Source organism: Mycetomoellerius zeteki, unplaced genomic scaffold (assembly GCF_001594055.1).
Source record: "Mycetomoellerius zeteki isolate Tzet28-1 unplaced genomic scaffold, Tzet1.0 scaffold689, whole genome shotgun sequence".
Classification (NCBI taxonomy): Eukaryota; Metazoa; Arthropoda; class Insecta; order Hymenoptera; family Formicidae; genus Mycetomoellerius; species Mycetomoellerius zeteki.
Genome location: NW_017257707.1, coordinates 2,622 through 14,439, shown reverse-complemented (window position 1 = coordinate 14,439; position 11,818 = coordinate 2,622). Strand labels below are relative to the sequence as shown.

General features: G+C 45.1%; 2 protein-coding genes across 2 annotated transcripts; both read right to left on the bottom strand.

Moving 5' to 3' along the window:
* Positions 1–5,405: 5,405 nt before the first annotated feature.
* On the bottom strand, positions 5,406–6,395 carry LOC108728979 (uncharacterized). Its single transcript, XM_018457847.1, has one exon. It carries the CDS (start codon positions 6,393–6,395, stop codon positions 5,406–5,408), a length of 990 nt encoding a protein of 329 aa, XP_018313349.1.
* On the bottom strand, positions 6,395–10,680 carry LOC108728978 (uncharacterized). The gene is made up of 2 exons (XM_018457846.1): positions 10,553–10,680; positions 6,395–10,397 (listed from the first exon to the last, which is right to left on the bottom strand). Exons 1-2 carry the CDS (start codon positions 10,678–10,680, stop codon positions 6,395–6,397), a joined length of 4,131 nt encoding a protein of 1,376 aa, XP_018313348.1.
* Positions 10,681–11,818: the final 1,138 nt, after the last annotated feature.

Genomic DNA, 11,818 nt, shown 5'->3' with positions numbered 1-11,818 from the left:
TGTAATGTATAACCACATTTTTTGTTATAGAGAGCAATGAATATATTTATTATAAACTACTTGTTTATCTCGTTATTAATACTAACATGATTATTATATGACAAAATGTTCGCAATTATGATATTCTTCAAAAAATGCTGCATACAAAAATATTCAAGCGAGAGTCGCGTCATTTTTATATCACGTATGATGTACGTGCATGATTAATATTATTAATTAACGGGACAGTAGCGTCATTTTTATATCACGTATGATGTACGTGCTTGAAAAACATCTTATCTATTAGTACTTGATTATTAGTCACTTGATTGTTTATTAATCACTTGATTATTAGTCATTTGAAATTACTATATAAATCACAAAGTTCTTACAATAATTTCAGTATAAGGCATAATTAGCAAGAATAACGAATAATTCAAGTGCAAAGTCAAAATCACATAGTGCAAATCTTTAAAATGGTACAAATGAATCCTGCAAATATTCTCAATATGTTAATTATCCTTTTTCAAATTTCAAAAATTCCGGAAACACTTGTAAATGATAAAGAAATTGAATTACGCGATGTAATAAAGGATATTATACACTCTTCAATGAATGAAATGTCATGTGATATTCATACTGATACTACGCTAGAATTTGAAAATTATTGGGAATCAAACTTACTCGATGCAGATTTTGTCGACGATTATGAAATAGAAATACTTGAAGAAGATGAAGACGATGATCAAGCAGAAGATAGTTGTATTTCAGAAGAATGTGGAATTGTTAATGATGGCTATAAGAGAAGCGCTGTTGAATTTTGGAAAAGTGCAAAAAAGAGACGGTATTCCTTATCAACGGTAAAATATCGTTTTAAAAAGATGAAGTCTTTGCCGCAACTATATCGATTGGAACATTACATACACAAAAAGGAGGTACTCATAGAGAAAAGATGTTATATATTTCCGAATATGTCTTACAAAATTTTAAAGAAGCTGATGACGAAAAAAGAATTATTCATGATATGGACTTACGACGATGGATCCTAGAAGCCAAGGCACAAATTGATCTTTCTTCATTTAAAGCTAGTGCAACATGGATATTAAATTTTAAAAGAAAATATAGAATCGTGTCAAGAAAAATAACAAAATTTGTAAGTCGTTCTGCGCAAAGACATAAAGAGCAATTACAAATTGCATGTCAGGAATTCATAGCTACCGTAAAATCTAATAAGCGTACGTGCTTCTCGTATTGAAACCATCATTTGGGCCGGTTTCACCAACGTCAATTACTTAATCGGCCGTGAACTGATAACTAATTGCGTTTGCTGTTTGATGAAATTCTTTGTATATGATACATTCCAACACAAGTTATAATGGTTTCATTCCCCTTCAAAAATTATTACATGAAAAATATCACAAAATTTACTAAATCTAATGATATATGTATAAAAGATCTTCTGTATAAAAGATTTGATATCAACAATTGTGGCGCCAAGTTAAATTCTGTTAATTTAATTAAATTTATCAAAATTTTATGTATTATTCGTAAAAAAGATTTGATAGCCAAATTAAATAATGAATATTTATCTAAGATGTATTATTTGTACAAACGATTTGATATCAACAACTGTGGCGCCAAGTTAAATTCTACTACAAAATATTATAAAAAGTAAAACCTAAGTGATACTATCTTTATTATTTACTTAATCCAAATGATACTATCTTTAATTTTTATACAACGAAACCTAAGTATACGTATACTTATTGAAGAATCTTCCTATTCCAATCCAAATGGTTTAAATTCCTCTTAAATGAAATTATCGTATCACAATTCATTCAAAGACATTTCCTCTTCCAATTAAAGTAGTAGTTATTTAATCACAACTCATTCAAAGATTTTCTCTACCAACTAAAGTAGTGGTTATTTAATTCTCCTTCAAAACATTATACAAAACATCACAAAATTGCGTTACCTTGTTCAATTTAAGTGTTACCACAAAAAATTAAAGAATTAACCGTATAAAATGAAAAAATTTAATTTAAATAGAAAAATTTTTCATGTAAGTGGTAATACTAGGCGGGTTCTAACCCATGGGGCTAGAAGGGAATGCGGGGCGCGGGGGGTACTCGGATGCGAGGGGAAACGGAGCGCGGGGATTCTTCGGAGGTGGGGGTATGACGTCACTGAGCGAGCGGGAACGGGGCGCGGGGAAGGTCCCAGGGTCGCCGGTACCGCTGTTTACTTAGGAAACTTTTTTTCATTTTTATGATGTGGTTTTTTCACCACCATCATCCCCGTACCCACCCCAAAAAATTCGTCAGGATATTATGTGGTAACGCGGACAAAGAAAACCAAGAAGCGCTGATATTTTTTAGAAAAAAATTGTAGTAAAGATTTTTTTATTTACCTCCTCCGTCTCCTCCCTCTCTTCTTCATCCTCCACCTTCTCCTCCTCTTCATTCTTCTCCTCATCGTCGTCCTCCTCCTCCTCCTTCTCCTCCTTCTCCTCCTTCTCCTCCTTCTCCTCCTTCTCCTCCTCCTCTTCATTGTCTTCCTCCTATTCCTCCACCTCCTCCACCCCCTCTTCAAGGAAGGTAAATAATTCTTCCTCGTTTTCTATGTGGAGGAGGTCCATCATATACACAATGCACTCCTCGGCGCTTATGTTTCCAAAATTGACGAAGTCGCCATCCACATTGACGACCTCGTCATCTTCGCCACTATCTTCATCCCCATCGATAATGAGGATGTCATCCTCATCCTCCTCCTCCTCCTCGCCGAAGACGATGTTCTCTTCGTCGAGAACATTCTCCTCGCCGAGAACGTTCTCGGCAAGGAGGACGTCCTCCTCCTTCTCCTCCTCAAGCTTTTGTCGCTTCGTTGGAGGCTCGTCAGGAACATTCTCCACGCCGAGGACGTCATCGGCAAGGAGGATATCCTCCTCTTCTTCCCCAGTCTTTTGTCGCTTCGTTGGAGGCTCGTCGGGAACATTCTCCTCGCCGAGGACGTTCTCGGCAAGGAGGATGTCCTCCTCTTTCTCCTCCTCACGCTTTTGTCGTTTCATTGGAGGCTTGTCGGAATTATATAATACATTCTAAAAACACACAACACTTATGCACTCACTGCACGCGCAAAAATATTCCACCATTAACGCGGAAAATGGCAGAATATTTTGGCAGAATATTCACTCACGTCGAATACTTTTCCTCGTGCGCGAGAACAAGATCAAACGAATACTGACGCTCGGAAGCGTTCTTCGCTGCAGCGAAGTTACCATGCATATTTTTTTTTATAGATAATACATGACAACAAGCACGTTTCAAACTCATAAAACGATTCAAATCCAAAGTGTTTTTACTAACTTCCTGTTGTCGACGAGAGAAAACGTCCCTTGATACTTAGATCGATTTTTATGAGTTTGAAACGTGCTTATTGTTGTGTATCCACGTCCAGACTGTATCTATTAACCAATATTGTCTAGACAGAATTTTCTCTTTTTTTGGTTTGCAGTTTTAGTGTCACGCGTTGATGTTGTAAATTTTTGTTGCTACGGATCAAACGATTCTACAATAAATAAATATTGTTTTACTTATAGTTCTATATCGCTGGAAGGGTTTCTAAGGGTGCATACACGATTCGCGACACAATAAGAGAAGCGCAGATTGATGCTGTTTATCTAAACGGAATGCGATAACGCGTCGAGGCATAGGATATGACGGATGGGAAGTAAAGAAAGTACATAGTAATGCGAAGGAAAAAATTGTTTATTCACATCTTATTACATCATTTTTTTTCATACGTATTAAAAACTAAAGCTAATAGCTCGCAATCGACGAGTTGATGCCCGTTGAAGATGTCGCTATCGCGTATAGCGTTCTCGGACGAGATATCGGAGAATCGCGTATACTTGATATCGACCGTATCGATGAGTCTGGCTAATCGTTCGAACGTTACATTGATGCACCCGTCAATCTCTAACATACGATGTAGCGTCGTTTCGATCATCGTTATGCGTACGGATGAAGAATCGAGACGTACGAGCGTAACGTCGCTCAGCATGCAAACACTGATCGTTAGCGGTCCAACGCTTATAAAATTGTCCTTGTATTCATTTCGAAGCATTTTGTAGATATTCCATCGCTGCTCGTAGAAGCCTTTCCACGTTTCGAGAGACAGCGACAGTTCGTGTCCGCGATGATCTCCCAGAGCGATTTCCACGTAACTCTGTGGGTCAACGTTGATGAACAATTTCCAAATACTTGTAGCCCGTAGCCGTCAAGTCGTAACGTCTACTCAGTAAGTGCACCGCGCGACGCTTCATGCTGTGTAATGCAATTACGTTGTAAATAATGTAGAAAAAAAACGTTTTTTCTGTATAGAATGTTGAAACTTACGCGTTACATTCCTTCTTCACGTCGTTCGATGCGCTGCTCTCTTTGGCAAAGTACATTTTTTCAATCGTTCGTACAAGCGGATATCGCAAGTCTGATCGCATAAATTGTGGCGTATATAATACTTCTAAAATTGAAGAAGGGGCAGGCCGTCCTCCTCTTTCCAAGAATTTCGAACGTGTCGTGACACGTTTTATCACGTCTTTCTACGTGTTTTCTTTGTCATTAGTTTATATATACGTTTATACATTATATTTTGATTTGGTTTATATTTTGATGACGTTGATGACGACGATGATGCTTTTTCTCCGGGACATTCCCAATTGTCGCGTTACGCGGCTTGCTGGGTCAGGATCGAGGGAATGCAATGAATAAAGTAAGGCACATGATTTCACTCACACAAAGTCTGTTATTTACTCCTGAACAAATATAGAAAGTCACAAATGAAACGGCCGCGAGGCACGCGGCCGACGCATGAAGACACGACCGGTGTAGCGTGCGCCGCGAGATGTGTGTCTGCGAGGAGTCTCGCGTAAGAAAACCAAAGTTCACACGAAGCGCGTACTGATGATCACGGAATGCACTATTTATATGCGAGAGCGGCGATTTACAACATTCGTTAAATCGTGAGCGATCAGAGTCGAGATATCTGAGATCGGCAGCGGCCGCGAAGCATCTAGCCACGGTGTCCTTCCTTTGTCCGGATTATCGTGCCAATGTCGCGGAAATCAACATGCCCCAAGCGGGCTGCGGACGAATTCCTGATCGCGAAAACAGATATTCAATCTTATTATGTCCGAAGTTCACAGTATGGAGCAGAACCGCTAACACGCACTCACAGATGGTGCGACGATGTCGAATCGGTAAATAGAATTTAACATGCGGCGAATGTATCCGCGAACATACCGCCCGCCTTGCGATAGCAATACACTTAAACACTAGATGCTGCGAATATAGAGTGATACCCTTACATTATCAATATACTTACAGCAATACTTACATTTTAACTTACAGGTATAAATTACTGACGCGTTACACTGGCCTCGGGGAGACATGAGCCGAACTCTCTTCAATGTCAATCGGTAGCAGTGCAAGTTTTGAAATCGGCCACTTGTATGTGGACGTCGCTGTACGAACTGTGACCACTCGAATTAGACCGTCGTGTCCCGGATGACACGCAACAACACGGGCGAGATCCCATTTAGCGGGGGGTAATTTATCATTGCGCAATAACGCGATTTGACCGACTTTGACAGAAGGCGTGCGAGAAGCCCACTTGGAGCGATGCTGGCAAGAAGTTACATAGTCCCGCGACCAGCTTATCCAGAATCGCTCCAAGAGGTGCTGATATAATTGCCAACGCTTATGATAATTAATCGAGTAGTCGACGCTTAGCGGCGCCGGTGCGGAATTGAGTGGACCACCGATAAGTAAATGCGCAGGCGTAATAACGTCAAGACTCTCAATATCCTCTGTAAGCGGCGAAAACGGGCGCGAATTAAGGCAAGCTTCGACGCGACATAGAAGTGTTGCCAGTTCTTCATATGTTGGAGTGTGCGGATCCAACACACGTTTGAGATGGCGCTTCATGGAGCGTACCCCTGCCTCCCACAACCCACCGAAATGAGGTGCAGCAGGAGGAATAAACTGCCACTCCACGCCTTGTTCAGCCACACGAACGCGAAGCTCATTCGATTGAATCGCGTCGCGATACGCTCTGCGCAGTTCTCCATCAGCACCTTCGAAATTTGTTCCGCAGTCGCTGTGCATGACTTTAGGCAAGCCACGGCGCGAATAAAATCGCTGAAAGGCAGCTAGAAATGCCTGTGTCGAGTAGTCAGTAACAACTTCAAGATGCACCCCACGAGACGCCATACATATAAATACTGCGATGTACGCTAAGTGCGCGCGATGACCACGTCCGCCTGCCGAGCGGATCCTGACGGGTCCGGCGTAATCTACTCCACATTCGATGAATGCACGAGACGGGCGATTGACTCGAGCCGATGGCAATGAACCCATCAACTGAGTAGGGACCGTAGCGAGTGTCGAGCGCAAACGACACAGTGATGTACCACAGCTTTCACGATTTTCCTGGCCTGAAGCACCCACACTTGCTCTCGTAGAGTACTGAGAGTCAGTGTGACGCCACCGTGTAGGCAGCGAATGTGTGCATGCCTTGCCAGAAGTTGAGCGATATGACCTGAAGGCAGAATGACAGGAAATTTGGATGTGAACGGAAGTTGACTTAACGAGAGTCGACCGCTTACACGTAAGAGGCTGTCATCGTCCATAAACGGGTTTAATCGTTTCAGGGGACTGCGTTTAGGAAGTGTCTGGCCAATTTTCAGCCGTCGGCAAACTGCTGACGCCGGATTGTCCTGGAGGAGTTCGAGTTCGCGACGGAAGAACTGCGCCTGCGTCAACGAAAAAATTCGTACCGAAACAAGCGCAAGTTCTTTCGTATACGACCAAGACGACAACCTATTCGATGTTGTCCAAGACTTGGACCAACGGAGACATATAAGTATGATGCGGCATAAGCGTGGCCAAGAAGACACGCGCCGAAACAATACCTCTGCATCTTCCTGTGCAATGCTGGCATGATGTACCGGAGACTTCAATTCTAGAGGAGCATCATCTGCCAGATCCGGCTCATGCGTTGGCCACTCGGATGGCGGCAATCGGAGCCATGTCGGTCCATACCACCAAAGGTCCGAGCCGCCGATGTCACAAGCGGAGACGCCACGTGATGCTAAGTCGGCTGGATTTTCCTTCCCAGGAACATGGCGCCAAGGGACGTCGGGGAGACTCGAATGAAGCTCGGCTACTCGACTTGCCACGAATGTTCTCCATTGCGATGACTGCCCTCGAAGCCACGCCAACACAATAGTGGCGTCTGTCCAACAGTGAACTGGCCAATGAGAAAATGCCAGCGCTGACCGCACTTGTGTAATGAGCCGCGCTAGGAGCACAGCTCCGCACAATTCCAAACGGGGAGTCGTTTGATGCTTCAAAGGGGCTACCCGAGTCTTTGCTGAAACGAGTACCGTGTCTACACGTCCATCGGAAGTTTCGATGCGTGCATATATGACACATGCATAAGCTTTGCATGAGGCATCGGAAAACCCATGCAGCTCAGTTTTGACTGAAGGCGAAGTGCCTAACCATCGTGGTATTGACAGAGACGATAGAGCCGGCAAAGCATCGTAGAATTCGGTCCACAACACGACAATGTCTGCCGGAAGTGGTGAGTCCCAGTCGACTGCGCATTTCCATAATCGTTGCATCAAGATTTTAGCAGCGATGACGACAGGAGCGATCCAGCCGAGTGGATCGAAGATCCGGGCGATATGCGATAATACAAGACGCTTCGTTACAATCGGAACATCGGCTCGGTTTACGGTGAAGTTATAAGAATCGCTAGCTACGTGCCAAGCGAGGCCGAGTACCTTTATACTCTCATCCGACTGAAGCGACTTGTCACACGATAAACCGTGGTTCTGTGGCTCTATATCGGCAAGAAGAGATGGGTCATTGCTCGCCCACTTCCGAAGGGTAAAATGTCCCCTTGCGAGAAGAGCGTTGGTTTCGTCGCGGATGCGACGTGCTTCACCGACAGTGTCGGTGCCAAAAAGAGCATCGTCCACGAACATGTTCCCGAGCAACACGTCCTTCCCGTGAGGGAATGCAGAGCCCTCGTCTTCGGCTAGTTGGCGAAGGACACGCAACGCTAGGTACGGCGCGCTCGCAGTGCCGTACGTAACAGTAAGGAGCTGATATTCTAACACGGCGTCGTTGGGCGACTTTCGCCAAAGAATGCGTTGCGTGTCGATGTCTCGCTCATCAACGAGGATTTGCCGATACATCTTCTCGATATCAGCGGCGTACACATATCGGTGTGTACGCCACTGCATGTGAAGCATTGGCAAATCAGACTGCAGCTTAGGGCCAACTAATTGCACATCGTTCAGTGAACATCCGTTACTGGACACTGACGAAGCATTGAAGACCACGCGGGTTTTTGTGGTCGTGCTTGTGGCCTTAATGACCGGGTGGTGCGGAAGGTATACCGCTGTCGTATCAGTCAGCGGTAGGGCGACGCGCATGTGTCCAAGCGCTTCATACTCCGTCAGGAATGTTTCATACTCCGAACGCTCCTGTGGGCGAGCTGAAAGTCTCCTTTCAAGTGACTTGAGGCATTTACTCGCGCGTTGAAAAGTATCACCGATTTTAAGCGGCGGGGCATCCTTGAAGAGGATGCGCATCATATATCGCCCTTCCAAAGAGCGCGAATGAGTTTCACGAAAATGCTGTTCACAGCGTTCGTCTTCTTCGGATAATGGTCGGAGCGGGGAAATTTCTTCAATTTCCCAGAAGCGCGGTAGGAGTAGGTTAAGGTTTTCGTAGGACTGCGCATGATGCGCATGGACTGTGGATACATCAGGAGGCTCGGTATCACTCATCCCCGACAGAACCCAACCGAAGACGGTATTCATCGCGACCGGCTCGTCCCGTTTACCGCGCACTAAACCGTCACGAAGGGCGTAAGCGTACATATCCGCACCGATGATCATATGCACAGGCGTAGCGTCGGTGGGGCATCCATCAGCCAATTCAAGACCGTCCAGATGCGGCCAGTGCGAAAGTGGAAAGCGGAACTTGGGCGTATAGTCAGTGAGTTTATCCAAAATCAAAGCATCTGTCATTAGCTTTACTGCACTATGTTTTACTGCACTGACGGTGATCGGGACAGCTCGTCCGACCATTTTCGAACCGTTCTGCCCAACTCCACTTACCACTACCGAAGTAGCGTAAGTCGGTGTGCGTAAGGCATTCGCGACCTCACGTGTAATAAAGGTATGGGTCGAACCCTGATCCAATAGCGCGCGAACCTTTGCGACGCGTTGAGACGGCGCCGTGATCAGCACCCATGCTGTTGCAAGTATCACATGAGATTGTATACGTGGCGTACTCAAATGAGCTTGTACAAAACTGATATCCTCATTGGGTGAATCTGTGTGAGATGTACTTGCAACGATCGGAGCCGATCCCGACGCAGGCGTCTTCGTTTTATCCGACGGCCTATGCAATAGTGAGTGGTGGCGAGAGCCACAATGCACGCATGTGCGTTCACTCTTGCAGCTTGCATCTTCGTGATGTATCGACAAGCAATTCGAACATGTCGCATGTTTTTTGATAACTTCCCATCTCTTTGCAACGGAATGGGACTGTAAAACCTTGCACTTATATAATGGGTGACTACCAGCGCATAAGACGCAGTTTACTTGCGTCTTCGCAATCGCATGATGCGTCTGAGCGCGGGAGGCGGAGGTATTACTACCGCGCGATGAGATGGGCGTCGATCGAATCGGTTTGTTCGGCACGACCGAGGCTTCATAAGACCGAATCTTTGCGGTCATAAATTTACGGAGTTTCTCGTACGTGGGATATTCTTCCTCTCCGAGGGAAAAATTCCACGCCTCACGCGTACCGCGATCAAGACGCTCTACAATAATGTAAACAATAATATCGTCCGACACCGGTCGGCCAAGATTTGTTAACGCGTCAACGGCTTCCTGAGCCGAATCTAATAGTCGGCGAAGATCTATCGGAGATCTGTCATTCGAAACCGGTTTTAATGAGAATAACTGATTAAGATATAAATACAATAATCGGCGTTTATTTTCATATCGATCGTTCATCATTTTCCAGGCAATGTCAAAGTTATCCGCGGTGACGGCTAGATTCTTTAGCAATTTTGCGGCCTCGCCATCGAGGCATGATTTCAGGTAATATAATTTTTGGAAAGCATCAAATTGAACATCATTTAGTATTATGGCTTTAAAATGATCGCGGAATTCCGGCCAATCCTTAAAATTGCCTGAAAATTGCGGTAATTTGATCTTGGGTACTTGCGACGAGGACACTCGGTGTTGACTGGAGCGCTGTCTGGAGCGTTGACGCGAGCTGACGTTGAAGTCGCTGGACGAAGCCGATCGATGACAGATGTCAAACCCGCGACTGTGTCGACATAGAGTTCCTCAGCAGTTGCGAAGAAGTCCTCCGCAAAATATTCCTGTTGAGCACATTGTGGTACTTCAAGATAATTTTGGAGTTCGAGGTGCTGCGCCGACAACTTCTTTCAATTGTCTTCGACTAGACGTAGGCGCGTTTGCGCTTTCTGCGCTGTGAGGTCACTGTCTTGGAGGGCTGCGTTTGCTCGTTTAATTGAGCCGAGCGCCTGCTGTTGGTGTGCAATCAATTGTATGCACGTATGATAGACATCAGGATAGTCCTTCGGCATCGTGAATATTTGCCTCTCAAATAGAGGCTTGACTAGAGATGGGCCGAACTCGAGTTGAGTGGCCAAAGAGCAAGTTGTTGCCAACAAGCTTAGCGGGGAGAGCTTCCTTGGTGGGAGCGTCTCGCGGGACGTCACGTCGTGACTGAACGCGTATGTGGGATCTCGTCGTTGAAGCCGAGTGGTTCCGACGGATTCCGAAATGAGCCGAAGATGCCAAATTCAAGTTGCCAACTCTGGCACGATTTTATGCAAAACCAGAATTTGGGAATCGGGTTCACTGCACCGATGCACTTCGATTTCGATGCATTGGTTCACTGCACTCCCGTAGATCCTGGCAGGATCGCCAAATGTCGCGTTACGCGGCTTGCTGGGTCAGGATCGAGGGAATGCAATGAATAAAGTAAGGCACATGATTTCACTCACACAAAGTCTGTTATTTACTCCTGAACAAATATAGAAAGTCACAAATGAAACGGCCGCGAGGCACGCGGCCGACGCATGAAGACACGACCGGTGTAGCGTGCGCCGCGAGATGTGCGTCTGCGAGGAGTCTCGCGTAAGAAAACCAAAGTTCACACGAAGCGCGTACTGATGATCACGGAATGCACTATTTATATGCGAGAGCGGCGATTTACAACATTCGTTAAATCGTGAGCGATCAGAGTCGAGATATCTGAGATCGGCAGCGGCCGCGAAGCATCTAGCCACGGTGTCCTTCCTTTGTCCGGATTATCGTGCCAATGTCGCGGAAATCAACATGCCCCAAGCGGGCTGCGGACGAATTCCTGATCGCGAAAACAGATATTCAATCTTATTATGTCCGAAGTTCACAGTATGGAGCAGAACCGCTAACACGCACTCACAGATGGTGCGACGATGTCGAATCGGTAAATAGAATTTAACATGCGGCGAATGTATCCGCGAACACCAATATTTAATTTTTTCCTTCGATGGTGGGGTACTTGGTGGACTTGGTGACAAGCGACGATACCCCTTGTGCTCGATCGATTTTCGACGTATATATTCTTTTACTTTGTCCATGCCTTAACGCTCGTAACCGAAGCTTACAAATGAATGAAAAAAAACTTTATACACTGTCTATATACTGTTTAAGAGAAGCGTCAATGTTTCGGATACA

Coding starts and splice junctions, on each gene's coding strand:
- LOC108728979 (XM_018457847.1), bottom strand. CDS start 6,395: ATGGGTTCATTGCCATCGGCTCGAGTCAATCGCCCGTCTCGTGCATTC.
- LOC108728978 (XM_018457846.1), bottom strand. CDS start 10,680: ATGCCGAAGGACTATCCTGATGTCTATCATACGTGCATACAATTGATT. Junction 10,398..10,552: donor GACCTCACAGCGCAGAAAGC/GCAAACGCGCCT, acceptor ATGTCGACACAG/TCGCGGGTTTGACATCTGTC.